The sequence below is a fragment of the Rasamsonia emersonii genome (genome assembly GCF_000968595.1).
Source record: "Rasamsonia emersonii CBS 393.64 chromosome Unknown ctg1118621760006, whole genome shotgun sequence".
Taxonomy (NCBI): domain Eukaryota; kingdom Fungi; phylum Ascomycota; class Eurotiomycetes; order Eurotiales; family Trichocomaceae; genus Rasamsonia; species Rasamsonia emersonii.
The window spans coordinates 35,228-52,192 of record NW_013563281.1 but is presented as its reverse complement, the minus strand read 5'-3'; the positions used below and the strand labels follow the sequence as shown (position 1 = coordinate 52,192).

Sequence of the window (16,965 nt, the reverse complement as noted above, 5' to 3'; positions counted from 1 at the left end):
GAGTTTGGTATACGCTGACGTACGTCTGGAGTATGATGTTTGTCTTCCGGCGGAAACTTTTTCTCCCGCATGGCTGCTCGCGTGGTGGGGACTCAAGTCTGGAACTGGTATAGTCGGCAGTCCTACGGCTGTATAGGTACTGAAGGAAGTTGGATTCATTGCCGCAGCAATAGTATTCAATATAACGCAATATTCCGTTGATTAATTCTTTGTCTTTCTAGAGAGATTTTCTCATAGAAAAGTACAATGCATGCACAGCATACAGTCTCGTGATGACCTCGCGGGAAGAATGCTTAGATAATCCAGCGTTCCCCGCAATGAACCTCGGTTCGTCGCCCAGAAAGGAAACCGATCTTCAATGCCCGCTGTCCTCGTTGCATGACAGTAAATTAACCTTGCATTGGAATCTATCAAGCTTCTCCTGCAGCTGCTACACTTCTCGTGACTTCTAATTCAAACGACTGTACTCATATCACGTGGAAAATACACTTCATGTTCCCTATAGTTCAATTATACCTCTGAACGTCTTACCTGTACTGTACTGTACATAGTGCCATTTCTCTCCTTGCTCTGAAGCCAGTCATTAAATTCCATCGTCGCCAACACAATTCCATTCAATGGCACCTCTCGCAGATACTTTAGAAGCCAAGAGGCGCCGAACGCGTCAAGACTATCCATTCCACTTGGAGTATCGAACACGATGGTGAGATCGACCATACCTATCCATTCACCTGCTGTACGCAATCATAAGCTATACGCAATCACTCTTTTGCAAAAGCTTTTCATTTTTCAATAGTTCAACTAGCTACTAAACAACCACCTTCCAGGTCCGATAATGACATGTACGCCCATCTCAACAACAGCATCTACGCCTTTCTCTTCGACTCCATCATCAACACCTATCTCATTACGCACTGTGGACTGGATCCATACAACAGCAGTAACAGTAATAAAGATAAAAATAAATCCCAATCAGACACACCACCCCACAACCAAATCGGCCTCGTCGTCTCCTCCTACTGCGACTACTTCGCCTCAGTGTCCTTCCCTGACGTGCTCGATCTCGGGTTGCGCGTCACCAGGCTGGGCTCGTCCAGCGTCACCTACGAAGTGGGCGTGTTCCGCCGCGGCGAGGAGGCCGTCAAGGCCGTGGGCGGGTTCACGCATGTGTTTGTCGAGAGGGATAGTATGCGACCAGCCAAAAACAAAGGGATGGACGAGAAGATTCGGAAGGGGTTGGAAAGGTTGCTGAATCAGCCGTCGTCGTTGTCGTCGTCAAATGATAAATCGGCAAAGTTGTGATTGGGAATTAATTTTCAATTGAATCTACGAGATTGTCTTTGATTGACGAGAAATGTGAAGGTCACATTGGCGCGAGCCGTGGATCTAATCTCTATATAATATCACAAGAACGCCTGACGCCTGCTCATTCTATATGGAGTACATTCAATGAAAATAATGCTTTAGATCGCCTTGTCCCTTTTTCCCTCTCTGAGAACGCCATCGCTTAAACGAAACCCCGAAAGAAATGATGCCCTTTATGAAAACATAAAACACAGACAGATAGATGTCGCTTCCAGTCCGAGACAAAAAAAAATTCGAAATAAGATTGTCGCGCCAAAATGTGGAAACAATCAGAGTCAAGTCGTCAAGGAACAATGCTGCTGCTCCGAGAGGTCGACGCCGAACAGTCCACGTACGAGTCCATTCGTCGCATGGTCATGGCTTCCTTGTCGTAACACCACCTGCGGTACGGTCCCGGGATGAATTTCCCCCGCTTGTCCCATCCGATCACCCACGTATAACCATCGTCCAAACGGAAGAAGAGACACCGCTCGGGCTCGCCGCCCTCCTCCTGGACGACAGTGTACCAGCGGCATCGCCGTTCCATATCGGAGGCGAGGAGGTAGCGGTGGACGATGCGACAATAGACAACTGGCTGGGGTTCCTTCTCGTCCTCTTCGGCATCATCTCGTCGGATGAGATGCCACCCGCGGCTGGGTATGTATCGATAGGTGCCCGGCACGGGCGAGTCCCAGTGCTCATCCTTGGTGATCGAGCCCTCCAGACGCTCCCCCTTTTGGAACAAATAAATAGGGCAAAAGAGATTGCGGAAAAAGATGAAGAGGTTGGGAGCCATGATGTATAGCCCAAATTCTAGGCAGGAAAGATGAAAGTCGCAAAGTCCAACGAGTCTCGATGCCGTACAGTATCGACCGTAACAGGCGATGGAAATCAGAATGCGACAACGATGAAGAATGGCGGGGGAAGCCACCAGTAAATGTTATAAGTTGACCTCCATGGTGACCAAGGGAACAAGTCTGCAAGCCACAAGAATTTGCAAGAGAAGTAAGGGGAAGTTGCAAAGAATCCGGTGTGGCAGACTCAAGATAAGGTCGAAAGAAAGGACGGCTGACCCCGGTATATGAAGAATGGAGGCTTCGCACCGAGTCACGGACGCAGGAAGAAGCTGCTTCGGTTACAAACGCCTACGGTCCGGGGGAAAGGATAATTTGTATGGGGAAGCGCAGATAGGAGGGGGAGCACACAATCGATAGAGGGATCAGCCAAAAAGTGGTGGTAGGACCAGGTGCCACAGCCCACAGATGGCTTCGACGCGGCCTCGGAGGGCGATATCAGCCACTATAGCGAGTACATGGCGAGAATCTGGCTTCTGACTGGACGGCGAGCATGATCGTGGTGTCGCGAGATATTGGCAAAATGGAGATGGCGCGAAAGAAGGGGATGGCGCGGCCCTGACCGTGGCGTTTGTTTCAACGCGCAGGCGTGCAGGCACAAAAAATTTTTATATCGAGGGCTAGAGCGTAGCACCGTCGCTCCTGCAGCCCGTTAGAGTTGGCTGGTGTCCCGGGCGGGCCGCGAGCTTAGGCGACCCACCGGAGAAGGAAGCTGCGACCGAGCATCGCAGCCGTTACGGATGTAGATCGTGCCTGCTCCGTAGCGACCTAGGGGAAGTCGTCGATAAAGTGTCAAAGTGAAAGTGTGAAACACTGCTCTGCGGCCCAAGACCCTGGCTCAGTACTGCAAATGCAGTTCGCTGATGCGCATGGCAGCTGCAGGCATAGCGCTGTGCAAGCAGCCCGTCGACGCGTGCGCAATGCTGTGTCAGCTTGGCCAGTTCACCGCCTCGCCCTCAGCCGGAGTTCCACTTAGGGAAGGATCCCAGCTTCGGTCGGCGGTTGCGTTGGGCAACAATCGCTGTCAACGACCATCCTCCTTGGCACGTCTCCCACCCGGCGCATTTTCGTCGACCTCGAGTCGACAGGGAAGACGAGCATTGATGCATGTGATGGACCTCACGTTGATTTGGACACATTCCTGATCATCCGCATCTCGTTCGGGGAATGATGGAATCTGTGCCTCGTTCACCATAATCGTGCATATGCAGTGATTGCGTAACGATCCCATCGGTGAGAGATCCCATCCAGTCTTCTAATGGTGATAAGAAATCGAAGAATGGACCCCAATCTGATAGGCATAGAGTATGGAGGTCCGTGCTTTGATTACAGAGTACGGAGTATGGAGTAGAGCCCCAGTCCATTCCTTTGTACCGCCAATTGCTGATATCTTTGCCTTCGAAGCTGTGTTGGATCGCCAAGTTAGCAGATTCTATTCTTCTAAGCTCGCATGCAAGGCTTTCTCGCGAGTCCCGTCCTGTTTCTAGGTGGATCTGAGACTAATAATAACAATGCCAAGCCTCTGCAAGAACAAATCAGACTCGGCTCAGACTGCTCTATTCCTCTGAGAATCCATTCCAGCTATCCACGAGGAGTACCCATCTGTCGCGCCTTGGACGTGGTACCGTACGAGATGCCTCTCGAGTCTAGACTCTAGACAGGCAGGATAGAATTGTTACAAACAATGTGGCGCTGTCTGGTTACTCAAAGGCTTGAAGTACCTTTTTTTGATCGTACTAGGTAATAATCCTAATGATTATGTCGAGGCTCGGGCCAGCGCTGTGCTATGCGCTGGTACTTGACAGCTTCTCTCAGCACCATTCCCTCACTCAGCTGGTCAGTCTCTCTTCTAAACAGTTCCTGCCATGGAGTCTGACTCTCGGGCCCCTCATAGCCTCCTTGAGACTCCAGCTCCGCTCTCCGTTTCCGCAGCTCCTCCTCGGAGATCAAGATATCCACACGGCGTTTTTTCAGGTCCACCCGAATCCTGTCACCGTCCTTCAGGAGAGCAAGATTACCCCCGGCTGCCGCTTCGGGACTGGCATTCAAGATAGACGGAGAGCCGGAAGTTCCAGACTGCCTTCCGTCCCCGATACAAGGGAGGGAATGAACGCCTTCCCTCAATAGACGCCCGGGAGGGTGCATATTCACCACCTCCGCTGCACCAGGATAGCCCAGTGGACCGGCGCCACGCATAATCAGAATGGTTTTGTCATCGACCGAAGTTGAATCGCTCTCGATTCGCTGGTTATAATCTTCCGGTCCATCAAAGACGACTACGGCGCCCTCAAACGCGTCAGGATCCTCGGGGTTCTCAAGGAATTTCTTCCGAAATTCGGCCGAGATGACGCAAGTCTTCATAATGGCCGAATTGAACAGATTCCCTTGAAGATGGCGGAAGCCAGCATTCTCGAGGATGGGATTTCGGAACTCACGAATCGTCCGACGATCCCATGAATACTTACCGCGAACATTCTCTGCAATGGTCCGGCCGTTGCACGTGAGGACGTCGGCATTCAGTTTCCCTGCATCGAGCAACTCAGCCATGATGGCGGGAAGGCCTCCTGCCCGGAAATATTCTTCTCCCAGCAGTTCTCCCGCCGGCTGCATGTTGAGGAGCAGAGGAATATGAAATCCAATCTTGTCCCAATCCTCAACGGTTATGTTTATGCCCATGTGCTTCGCAATCGCATTGATGTGAATCGGCGCATTTGTACTGCCTCCGATAGCCGTGTTTACGACGATGGCGTTCTCAAAGGCCTCACGGGTCATGATGTCGCTGGGTTTCCGGTCAGCCAGCACCATTTCGACAATCTGCTGACCAGTCTCGTAGGCGCATTGTGCTCTTTCGCGGTATGGAGCAGGTATAGCAGCGGATCCAGGAAGGGCCATGCCAAGGGCCTCTGCGAGTGCGTTCATGGTTGATGCAGTTCCCATGGTGTTGCAGTGGCCTACGGACGGTGCTCTGTGCTCCAAAGTCAGGAATTTCTCTGAGAGAGATTAGAAACCGCCTCACGATGTCATCCACATACCCTTTGGACACAAGGTCGATGAATTCTTCGCGATTAATCTCCCCTGCAGCAAAGAGTTCCCGACCCCTCCAGACGACCATTCCAGAGCCAACCCGTTCGTTTTTGACGTAACCGTTGATCATCGGACCGACATTGAGACATATGGCTGGGATGTTCTGGTAGCGCTGTTAACAGGATGCTACGTGTGGCAGGGCTGAAGACTCAAAAACTCACAACTGTGGCCGCAGCCATCAGACATGCAGGCGTCGTCTTATCACATCCCGTCAGAAGCACCACCCCGTCCAATGGATAGGAGTATAGGATCTCAACGAGACCCAGATACGCCAGATTCCTGTCTAGACACGCAGTAGGTCGCCTTGAGCTTTCCTGGATCGGATGCATGGGAAACTCAAACGCAATGCCTCCGGCAGATCGAATTCCCTCGCGGACCCGTTTTGCGAGCTCCAGATGATACCTGTTGCAAGGAGCCAAATCGGAACCGGACTGAGCAATCCCAATGATGGGCTTGCCTGACGTCAGCTCCTCTCGGGTGATTCCGTAATTGAGGTATCGTTCGATGTATATGGTGCTCATGGCCGGGTTGGTTTCGCTGCTGAACCATCTCGCCGAGCGCAGTTTGCGACTTGTTGCCAGTGACGAAGACGTCTTCGATGCCCCGTCGCCGTCATTCTTGAGAGCCGCCAAGGTGCTTTCTAGCTCCTGGGCTCGCTTTCGCAGGGCCAGCAATTCCTGCTGACAATCCTCGATGTTGATGGGCTGGGAATTCTCGCGACCATTGCAGGTGCAGCCCTCGCATGACGTTCGCGACTCGCACGGCATGTTGAATCGAATCCGCTTCTTTTCAGGTATTTTCGCAGTGGCAGAGACGCGGATGAGAGAGAGACACCAACAGAGAACGAAGGATTAATTAATAGGTATTATATATAATTGCCCCCCGTGCGGTATCCACCGCAAAACGCGGGATGCCGCATGGGGGGGATTTAAGACAGTAACAAAGACTCCGCATATGAGTCAGATATGTAGATTGGGGCAATACGATGCCTGGTTCCATGGCGCCATCTCAATGGTTAGCAACACCGCCTTGTTGGAAAGGGTTCTGGAGCTTGCCCGAAAGGATATTAGTGAATGGGTGCTCAAAGCCTCAAGTCTGTATCATGCTTCTTACCATGACGGCGGCGGCGGCGCTGTGCCCGGCGAACACTCCGGTGACGCGAACCAACAATACGATCATAACCTCGGTGAGCGGAGTGAGGCTGCCGGACTTTCTCCGACCTCGATCAGAAATCAGAGCTATTACTAAAGGTATATTCACCGTTGGATAAATATCCGAGCTTTGACTCCCATGACCTACTTAGGTATGTGGGGGAGGGGACCCCGCGCTTGTTATCTCAACTTGCATTTATTCGTGCGCTGATTGGTCCGCTGTGCTCACCGCCTGTGGTGTGGGAAGTTCCGTAGTGACCATTGCTTTTGGTTTCCCTACAGTCTTCACTACCTACCTAGTAGGTAGACTCCGGAGTAGTCTTCATTACAGGCTTTGTTATAGGATTTGTTATAGGCTTCGCTAAGGCTTTGCTGTTTGCCCAAAAGCTCTGAAGAAGCATGCATTGATGTTATGCCCCTGCTGGTGCTAACTATGGTCAAAGCAAAGGAAAAGCAGAGCAATATCAACATCAGGATGATCTCTGTATTGGCAGAAACTAGAGCTGCGGGAGAGCAAGATACAGGAGTATGAGTAGTAGTCTGTGCAGGATGCACATGACAGTTGAACCGCTATTGGCTCCCCTTCAAGACTCAGTAGTATCAACCTTCAAGGAATCGACACGAAGTCATTGCGGTACGCGAGTCCACCTACACCAATGCCTCATTGCTGATCGGCGGCTAACCCGAAGAAACTCAGCGACATATCCTGAAATACTGCCGGACGAATGCTTGTAAGTCTTGGGGAGGGATGATAAACTCGCCGATCAGAGGAGTGGCAGGATTTACTGGAGCGGTGTCGAATATCAGGTTCCACGGAAGGTTGAGGGATGTGGAATTGCCGACAATAGAAGTTACTTGGGGAGTCCCAGTCGACATCGAAAGTTTCAACGCCTGGACTTTATCGGGCCTGCTAGCATTTCCAGGAGTCGCTTACCTCACGAACGGATCGGGTCGAAGTTCCCAGCGTTCAATCTCCAGGACTTTCTGAGCGAGCCTGATATGGATCAATATGACTAATTTTTCTGACCGTTGGTTTTCGTCAACCAGTGGAACGCATCACTTCGAAGTTGGTTCAACGACTCAGAAAGCCCAACTTCGATTACGAAACTTGGTTTATCGTCCAAGCTTCTAGTCACAGGTTTGAAGCTTTCATCGGCTTCCTTGTGCCGTCCATTGGAACCTCGATACCGAGACGGACCCATGCAAACTATATCATACCGCGAAACCCCTTTGGCTCTGTATGCATCTTCGAACATGGCACGGAATTCCGCAAAAGCCACATTGTGTGGTTTGCTCGCGAACTTGATGACGAGGCATTTTTGTATTTCATCGTAGAGCAGTCGCATCGGAGGCAATTCTCGCCGATTCTTATCTATCCACTGGATGCTGTCGACGCCGATGCTCCCCACGCCGACAAACTGAGGGCTGGTGCCTTTCTCAAACGCACGGTAAGATCTCTCTAAAAAGTTCTTTAACTGCGCTGTATTCTGGAATTCGTATCGATGGCTGTGGGATATATTGTAGTTGTCAAGAATGCTCATGGCTATGGCGGCGTTCTCACGGGGCATGGCTTCAGTCCTAACAATTGCTAGCATTCGGTCGAAGTACTCTGTTGTCACTCACTGCTTATAAAGACTCCTTTGTTCACTGTAGGGAAATTTCACGACAACGTACTTTAGAAGAGGTGATTCTCAGAGAGGTAATGAGGATGAGTACAGAGAAATGGTGGTTGGGAGGAGAAGAAGTAGGCAGACGCGTCGAGGCAGTAGTAGTGACGCAGACCAGGAAGGAGCCAACAGGGTAAATGACAATTTCCCAGTTAGGAAAGCAGACTTGTGATAAATGGAAAAACAGTAAATAAGTGCTTCCAAATCAGGAAGGCGAGTACGACCTTAATCATAATAAAAGTAAAAGAAGTGAAGAGACGAGAAAGAAGTGAAAGGTAAAAAGAAGTGAAGATGGCAGACGAAGCGTATGGTTTTATCCAAGCTGGATTTGTGGCCAATCGACATCGACGCCAGTCGAGGCAGCACAAGGTCACGAAGCAGCGGGCAGTGCCAGGTATCCATCATAGTGTAGAGAAGAGGAGCAGAGGAGCAGGAAGTAGAGGTCAAAATACTATATCTATGCCGTTTCCTAGAATATATACGAAACAGAAAGGCAATAATAATAAGCAACAACGATGTTTCTGCGAAGTCTACGTACGGAGCAAACTAACTAAATCAATTCATTGGCTCATCAACAACACTAGCAGGTACCTAGGTATCTTTCTCGTCAATAGCATGGCACCGCATTGCAGTGCATTGCATGACATCACATCCCATCCACAAAAATCACGTTCATTATGACGAGGGAGGAAAAGAAAAGGGGGTGGGGAAAAAAAGACATTCTTGTCTAGACGCGTGGTTAGAAGCCCCAGGCAGGTCAGGTTAAGTATGGTGACAAGCAATGGGTAGTATCTTCAATTGATGAGAAGGAGGAAAAAACAGAGGTATTCATCCATTCGTTCATTCAATAATCCCAACTCCAATCCATGCCATTAATAATGACCCACTGGAAAGATAGAAGGAGTGGAAAATGAATGTGAACGTCAATGTGTCAGTCAGGCTGAGTCAGTAGAGAGAAGAGTTGTATCTACTACGGAGAAAAGGGGGAAAGAATGAAGAAACGATATTGGTTATGGACTGATTGATCACTGGGCTGCGCACTGCGCATGTTCCCCGTCTTCTTCGTCCTCGTCTACCCATCCAGAGCCGCCCCGAGGATCGCCAGCTCCAAAATCTTCGATATCCGCGTTGGGGTCGTAGTCCACTTCGTCAACCGTATCTGCCTCGATCGGAGGACCCGGTTTCGGGAGGATCTCCTTCAGCTTCTCCAGCACAGCCGGACTAGGTGTCCACTTGTCGTCAGGGAATTTCACATCGACCGCCAGGTACAGATCGCCCCGCGCGTCGCTCCGTTTGAGGGGCATCCCTTCTCCGGGGACCTTGAGCACCTGGCCTGGACGGAGGACGTCTCCTTTCTTTTTCGGATGGGTAAGCTCGATCCCCCGGCCGTCGAGATGCTTCAGGACCACCCGGGAGAAGCCTGCGAGAGCCTCGGCCAAAGTGATCTCTATAGACGCGGTGAGATCAGCGCCAGCCCGGCGGAAAACGGGATGCGGAGCCTCGACGATATGAAAGATGATATCGCCTGGCTCCTGGCCCGGCACTTGATCAGCTTCGCCTTCCAACGTGATCTTATCCCCTTCCCTGGAATGAGTCAGCATCTCGATCCAACCAGGATTCATATTTAACACTTACTGGGCTCCCCGGGGAATATAGATCTCCAGCATCTTCTTCTCTTCCGTCACCTTCGCTCCCTTGCACTTCTTGCACTTGTCCTTCGGACTGAAAAAGCTACCCTGCCCTTGACAAACGGTGCAGGCGACTGTTGACTGAGTCAAAAGTGGTCCAACCCGAGTCAAGACCTCCTTGTATCCTAGCCAGACCAATCAGCCACAGCTGTACCTGTGACAGGTCGAGATACTCTTACCATGTCCCCCACAGGCGGAGCATTCCTTAGCCGTAGCTTTCTCCTTGCCACCTTTGCCCTTGCACAGACTGCAGATCACGTTCTTCGTGCTGGCAAACTTGACCGTCCGCCCCTTGTAGAGATCCTCAAGACTGACTTCATACTTCTGCTCTTCGTTGGGACTCTTCCTGGGCTTGTTGGAGCGAGGTCCATAGCCGTAGCCTGGCATACCGCCAGGGCCGCCCATCCCAAACATCTGCGACAATATGTCATCTAGATCAGGAGCGCCGCCCATGCCAGGGTTGCCCGACCCGTCAAACGCGGCCATGCCATGTGTGTCGTACACCTGCCGTTTCTCCTCATCGTATAGGATGTCATAGGCTTGTTGCACGGTTTTAAATCTGGCCTCCGCAGCTTCTCGCTCCGCCTCTGGCACCTTATCCGGATGGTTTGCTAGAGCTGCCTGTTGCGTGTGACATAAGTAACTGTGAGATAGACCTGACAATAAATGATCTTTGTCAATACCTTTCGGTAAGCCTTACGGATCTCTTCCTTGGTCGCGTTGCGTTCGATTCCCAGGACCTCTGCAATAAACATTGTTCAGTTTCGCATCCTGCCGAAATATATTTCATTCACTTTTCATACCGTATAGGTCAATATGGGCTGCGTTCGACACTAGGAGATAGAAGAAGTGTTAGCTATCAGAGCGCTGTTATACGGTGGATAAGATCTTGGGCGTACTTATCGGCGTCTTGGGAGTGCAGAATCCTGCACTAGAAAACTTGCAAGCTTATGGGACTGTAAAGAAGAATTCAAAACCCGATGGAGAATCATCTACCGAACAAAACAACAGCAGCGATCTGCAAAAAAAAAACCGTGTTTGGGGACCGAATGTGTTTTGCAGGAGGCCTTGATTAGATTTCTGCCGGGCGGGAAATTTCAGCGGCGCTAACTTATGATCGACAACTCGCAGTGGAGCTCCCGCGCAGAGATGTTATTCTATCTGCTTGTCCATTGTTCAATCGTCCAAATCAACCTGTCTTAAGCAGGACAAAAGCCATTGTCTCGATGGCTCTGACTTGTTTGTCAAGATGACGCGCCCCCGTTACCGCCTGTTTCGCCGTCTGTCGTGGATCTGCGTCCAATGCAGAGCCAATCACTCCGTCGCGTCGAACAATTCTTCTCCGCGGGTCCTCCGCACCGGCAAGAAGGGCAAAGGTGGCCTGCCTGATGGACCTGCCCGGACGCGTTTTGCCCCCTCGCCCACCGGTTATCTTCATCTCGGCTCGCTGAGGACGGCGCTGTTCAATTATCTGCTGGCCAAACGAACCGGAGGGCAGTTTTTGCTGCGCATTGAAGATACAGACCAGAAAAGAACGATCCCGGGCGCAGAAGAGCGCTTGTACGAGGATCTCCAGTGGGCTGGGCTACAATGGGATGAGGGTGAGAACTTTGCTGGGTGGAATTTATGTTTGAGGAACTAATCGTTTGAAGGCCCTAATGTGGGTGGCCCTTATGGCCCGTATAGACAGGTACGTCGGAGAGGGAGTTCTTTTCGGTCGTTCAAACAACTAACCTGTGGTCAAGTCCGAAAGAACCGCCCTTTACCGGTCTCACGCTGAACAATTGATCTCAACCGGCCATGCATACCGCTGCTTCTGTAGTGCAGAGCGTCTGGACGCTCTAGCAAGACATCGCAACCAGGCGGGACTGCCCATTGGATACGACCGAAAGTGCTTCGATATCACCCAAGAAGAGTCAGAGGAGAGGGCCGCAAAAGGTGAACCGTATGTTGTTCGGTTAAAGGCAGACGGATATCCGCTGTTCGACGACCTGGTGTATGGGAAGACTGGGCAGAATCGAAATGGTGGGAAGAAACACCTGGATTTTATCGATCGAGTCTATGAAGATCCGATTCTGCTGAAGTCTGACGGCCATCCAACCTACCACCTTGCGAATGTTGTGGATGACCACACTATGAAGATCACTCATGTGATCCGGGGCACTGTGCGCGATCTACTACTTCGGACTAGATGGCTGCAGCTATGCTGACTGCGACTCACAGGAATGGATGGCTTCGACGCCAATGCACGTCGCCTTGTATAACGCCTTCGGCTGGACTCCTCCGCAATTCGGCCACGTACCGCTGCTGGTCGACAAGAACGGACAAAAGTTGAGTAAGCGCAATGCCGATATCGATATATCGTTTTTCAGAGACGTGGAAGGCATCATGCCCGCAGCATTGGTAAACTTTGCAGCCTTGTTGGGTTGGTCGCATACCCAGAAGTCAGATGTTTTCAGTCTAGAAGAATTGAAAGACATCGTAAGCTGCCTATTGAAATGTTGATTGAGAAGCCTCGTCCTAACTATCGTGTAGTTCGATCTCAAGATTACAAAAGGCAATACGATTGTTGCCTTTGAAAAGCTGTGGTTCCTTCAGAAGGCGCACGCGCAGCGCTTTGCGGCCCAAGGCGGCGCCGAGTTTGAACAAATGGTGAACAGAACTTGCGAGGCTGCAGAGAAGATGTGGTCGAAAGAGCAATTGTGAGTACACCCAACATACCGCCAGAATGGCGAAGTAATGAATCACATGCTCACATATCTATCTATCAGAGACTCCGTCCTGCAGGGTCGGACTCTCGCCAGCTATATCACCCCTCTGCTGCGAGCAGACGCCAAATCGTACACGAAACCCGAAGAGTTCTTGACTCGCAACCAGACCTTCTTCACGACGTCTCTGCAGCGTCCGCCCTACGAACCCGCTGCATCTGGCAAGAACGCATCCTCAGGGAGCTCAAGTCCAGTAGTGCCGCTCTCAGCGCTGCACACAGCAGCAGCGGCTCTCTCACTCGTCCCCGAGAGCCACTGGAATGCAGAGACGCACCGCTTCAACATTTCGTCCTACGACGGTGCCGGAGCCGTCGCCGACTCGGTGTCTCCGGCCGATGTCAGTGACGATGAGGCGGCCAGAATCGCCAAGGACAAAGCCTTCAAGAAGGAACTCTACCACTACCTCCGCTGGGCCCTGTCCGCAGGGGCTCCCGGACCGGGAATACCAGAGACGATGGAAATCCTGGGCCGCGCCGAGTCAGTGCGAAGACTCGAAGAGGCACGCAAACTGACGATGTCTGCCGAGTCGCAGCATAGCAGCAGCGTCAAAACCCCTCTTGCATTCAGCCTGAATGGGGGGAAAGCAGGAGGATCCAAGGGGGCGAACGACGCAGATCACTCGTGGATGGGCTCCCTCGCCCCGAAGAATAATAAATGATATAGTATAGTATAGGGCTGGAATTCCAGCATTCAGTCGAACTGCTCCCTCCGCCTATTATGTATGTAAGGGAAGGGAGGAGAGAAAAAACTGTATTTCTTATTCTTGTATTTGTACTGTACAATATTATCATATGATAGATACAATTTAAATATATGCGTTCTTTACTTTTGCGAAATGTACTGTACCCGGCAAGTTGTATGTGCACCGGCCCCAGCATAATTTAAGAATTGCATCTACTACGCTTACTACGCCGTCAAGAAATGATTTTCTCGTGTCCAACCAAACCAAAGGATTATTGAATACTACTAACAATTACTCGTTTGTTCTAAGCAAAAAAAAAATCCAGAACAACCGAGAACAGCGAGCAAACTTAGGAATAATACGTATCGTACGTACATTATTAACAGTGATAGCAAAAAAGAAAAAAAGGCACAAGAAAAGAGATATCATCGTTATCCTCAATAATAAAAGACGAAAACCCCGAAAAGAGGAAACAAAAAAAATACACACATGCACACATACATACATACATACACAAACACTCAATGCTGAGCAAAAAAAAAACCGGCCAACTGGTTCATTTCATATCACGCCAGCGCTTGAAAAGCCCATTTTTTACCGCCACCAGCATAGCAAGCATTATTAGCAAGAAGAGGAGGAGGGGGAAAAAAAACACGGATCAGCTAACTATCCCGAGAGTATTAAAAAACGCAGACCAAAAAACGCCAATGCCAGAACGCGGGAATCAAACCAACGAAGCGCACAAAACACAGAATTTTTAGAATGAAAGATGATGCCCAACAATTGATCATCGTGATCATTAATGTAGCTGGCTGGGTCAGAACACCTGATCCCATCTGGATGGTTGTTCTGGAGAGATTGTTGGGAAGATGATAGAACTGATGCCGCCCGTTTCTCCGGAGAACTCGACTGCAAGGCAATTCCTCAGTACGGCTCCATATCATCGGACCATCCACCATCCCTTCCGTCAACTCTCACCAATTGACCATTCTGTTCGCCAATTCTCTCGTCTGATGGAACGCTCCGGATACCCTTCATTTTCTTCCCCGCAGGATTGGGCTCATCAGGAGCAAATCGCTTGCCGTGCGCCGCTCGGAGTTTGGCATAGTAGACGTCACTTGCATCCGCCTCGGGCTCCGAAGTATCGTCATACGTCTCCCAATTCTCCGAACCCGACGTAACAGTCTGCACTGTGGATGAGTTGGAGACCTGTCTCATCGGCGGACGTGGTGGCGGCTGATGTTGCAAATATGGGTTCTCTGGAGGATAGGCCCGCTCTTTCGACGTTGACGAATGGAAAGACTGAGACGACGAGTGAGAGACATTGTCCGCCCTGCGAGACATGACGGAGCTGCTCATGTAGGACCGCTGGTTACGGTCGTCATACGGGTCTTCCAGACTAACAGGTCGCACACTTCGGGTGGACATGACACTGCCGCAACGAGGCGGCTCCTCGTTTTGATCTGCTACCAAATCACGCATCTTGGGCGGTGGAGCACGGGGCGGCACCTTGCCGCGAATGGTACTTGAGGAATAGGAATTTTGTGCCAATCGACGGTCGGGTGAGTTACTCCCATGAGGCATATTTCCTAACGGCACACGAGCGGGAATCTTGGAAGGTGATTTCGCTGCAGCCGCTGAGACGGCAGGATTCTGTGCCGCGTTGCGCCTGATGGGTCCTGTTCCTGTAGGAGTCTTGGTAGCCGAGCGAGGAGGAGGCGGGCCTCTTGTTCCATTGTTCCCGCCTCGTGCTGTCGAAGGAGGCTGCTTGCTGGTACTTTGCTTGGAGCTGGGAGGTAGTCCGGACGGTGTCTTTGAGCGTGGCGGAGGCTTCGACACCACAGGGGTGAGTTCGTCGAGATATCTCTCGCCATGGACCAGGAATGGCCTTCCATATTCCTCTTCATATTTCTCCAGGGCCTTCCGTAGCTCAGCTTCGACCTTGGGCAACTCTTTCGCAATCCTCTTCCTCATCTTTTCCTCCCTTAGTAGTTTACCTGGGTCACGCTTTTCTCCCTTGTTACCACGAGACATCAGGCGAGAAGCGTCTTGGCTTGAGGCCACAAGAGCATCACGGTCCTGAATGAGAGCCTTGTGTTTGTCGACAAGTTCAAGGATCGGAGCACGCTGCTCCCGAAGAGCCTCTAACCGAGCAATCTCTGCTTCATGTGCTTCTAGCAGAGCATCACTGTAGACATCTGAGAACGCCGGGGTGAAATCTAGCATTTCCTCCTCGGAGTAGTAGAGACTATCCCACAGCTCCTGTAGCCGGCATCGAGCATCCTCAACAAAGAGATGCAGATTCTGCCTCTTCAGTTCATTCAACCTGGCGAGTTCCTCCTCAAATTCGTTGATCGTCCTCAAACCACAACCGCGATTCGCCGCAAGGAAGGCTTTCTGGTCGCGTTCATCGACTCCAAGGCGGTCCCACAAGTTTTCCACAGCCGTTCTTAGCTCTTTCAGCTTCCGCTCACGACTCTTCTTCTCGTCCAACAGCTTGTCGCGCTTCGCCCTCAGATTCGACAAATCTGATTCGTGGAGACCGAGCTGCTCGGGTGCGTCTCGGTAATATTTCATAATGGAGGGATCAGTTTGTACCTGCGGCGTTCCGAGTTCGGCCCACAGCTTGATGATTTCCTCGCACGTCGTTTTCACAATAGACAAACGTCGATGGTATTCTTCATAAACCCTCGTAAACTCGTTGTCCAGCGCGGTAACATAGGATGGAGAAAGATCAAAGCTTGGAGGAACAGATGACCCCGGCGCAGTGGGAGGAAGATCAATCTTCACAAAGGAAGGCTCCAGGTGAGATGAATAGGACTCCAAGGCTTCGACGAGCTCTGCGACACGTTAGACTGGATAAAGGCCCAGAATAGACACTGGTTGCACTGACTCTTGACCTGCTCAAAGCGCTCGCGATGCAACTTGCTGATGGCCGCGTGCTTCTCCTTTAAAAAGCTGAGGCAGCGGTTCAAGGGGTAGGTAACTTGTAAATCCTCGTCATCGAGCTCATACTGCCCGTTTGCCTTCTCATCGTCTAGCGATGCCTCCATCTGCTTTATTGTTTTGATGAGACGCTGTGCTTCTTCCACCATTTCGTTCTTTTCACTGCAGACAAGAATTTAGCAAACTTGCGACATCAGTTTCCAGGCGTCACACTCACTTGCTGACAAGCCGCAGGTGGTTGTTCAGCGTCTCCGACAGAGCCGCAAAGAGCTGGAAGACATGGTTAGTGCTGTCTTCAGCCACCGTTATATGCGCTCGGAAATAGAAACGCGTACCTCTGCCTCTCTCGATTCCCGTTCATGACTAGGGACCCCGATGTCGTCGAAAATGCTATGTAGCTGGCTGACGATCGAGTTGACCTGAGTGGTCAGGTAGCTTGTGTCGACTCCCATGGCGAAAGTGTGCGCTGGATGCCGATCTTTCAAACAGCCGTCACAATGAGTCACCGTGCGGTCTGGGGCTGCAAACAGCAGCGTGTCACCGTGTTGGCGGTCAAAACGAGCGGGCTAACGAAGGGGTGTTTCGAGCGCAGTGCAGGTTTCAGCGACGGCAATCCAATTCCATCTGGAGGGCGCGATGCACTCCACAATGGAATGAGACTTGCACCAAAAAAAAAAGAGTGTGGTCAGTGGGAGAGGCGATCGACTGCCTGCCTGAGCATGGAAAAGTCGAGATGTAAGAATGTCGACTATTATGTACACACGACACTTGTGCCAAGCGG

The 16,965-nt window shown here is 51.1% G+C and overlaps 7 protein-coding genes across 7 annotated transcripts; 2 read left to right on the top strand and 5 right to left on the bottom strand.

Moving 5' to 3' along the window:
* Nucleotides 1-617: 617 nt before the first annotated feature.
* On the top strand, nt 618-1,302 carry T310_1928 (Thioesterase family protein; the record flags this gene model as incomplete). The annotated part of the gene is made up of 2 exons (XM_013475205.1): nt 618-703; nt 828-1,302. The coding sequence occupies 2 exons, from the start codon at nt 618-620 to the stop codon at nt 1,300-1,302; spliced, it is 561 nt and encodes a 186-aa protein (XP_013330659.1).
* Nucleotides 1,303-1,403: 101 nt separating this feature from the next.
* Nucleotides 1,404-2,140, bottom strand: T310_1927 (uncharacterized protein; the record flags this gene model as incomplete). Its single annotated transcript, XM_013475204.1, has 2 exons — nt 1,404-1,431; nt 1,701-2,140. The coding sequence occupies 2 exons, from the start codon at nt 2,138-2,140 to the stop codon at nt 1,404-1,406; spliced, it is 468 nt and encodes a 155-aa protein (XP_013330658.1).
* Nucleotides 2,141-3,947: 1,807 nt separating this feature from the next.
* Nucleotides 3,948-6,049, bottom strand: T310_1926 (Dihydroxy-acid dehydratase; the record flags this gene model as incomplete). The annotated part of the gene is made up of 3 exons (XM_013475203.1): nt 3,948-5,163; nt 5,231-5,385; nt 5,444-6,049. The coding sequence occupies 3 exons, from the start codon at nt 6,047-6,049 to the stop codon at nt 3,948-3,950; spliced, it is 1,977 nt and encodes a 658-aa protein (XP_013330657.1).
* Nucleotides 6,050-7,446: 1,397 nt separating this feature from the next.
* On the bottom strand, nt 7,447-8,001 carry T310_1925 (uncharacterized protein; the record flags this gene model as incomplete). Its single annotated transcript, XM_013475202.1, has 1 exon — nt 7,447-8,001. One exon carries the CDS (start codon nt 7,999-8,001, stop codon nt 7,447-7,449), a length of 555 nt encoding a protein of 184 aa, XP_013330656.1.
* Nucleotides 8,002-9,125: 1,124 nt separating this feature from the next.
* T310_1924 (DnaJ domain protein (Mas5)) lies at nt 9,126-10,543 on the bottom strand (the record flags this gene model as incomplete). Its single annotated transcript, XM_013475201.1, has 4 exons — nt 9,126-9,684; nt 9,736-9,913; nt 9,968-10,409; nt 10,472-10,543. The coding sequence occupies 4 exons, from the start codon at nt 10,541-10,543 to the stop codon at nt 9,126-9,128; spliced, it is 1,251 nt and encodes a 416-aa protein (XP_013330655.1).
* A 494-nt stretch (nt 10,544-11,037) lies between these two features.
* T310_1923 (Glutamate--tRNA ligase) lies at nt 11,038-13,214 on the top strand (the record flags this gene model as incomplete). The annotated part of the gene is made up of 6 exons (XM_013475200.1): nt 11,038-11,389; nt 11,441-11,478; nt 11,534-11,953; nt 12,012-12,269; nt 12,324-12,490; nt 12,560-13,214. 6 exons carry the CDS (start codon nt 11,038-11,040, stop codon nt 13,212-13,214), a joined length of 1,890 nt encoding a protein of 629 aa, XP_013330654.1.
* Nucleotides 13,215-14,162: 948 nt separating this feature from the next.
* Nucleotides 14,163-16,636, bottom strand: T310_1922 (Microtubule associated protein (Ase1); the record flags this gene model as incomplete). The annotated part of the gene is made up of 4 exons (XM_013475199.1): nt 14,163-16,078; nt 16,132-16,346; nt 16,402-16,454; nt 16,520-16,636. 4 exons carry the CDS (start codon nt 16,634-16,636, stop codon nt 14,163-14,165), a joined length of 2,301 nt encoding a protein of 766 aa, XP_013330653.1.
* Nucleotides 16,637-16,965: the final 329 nt, after the last annotated feature.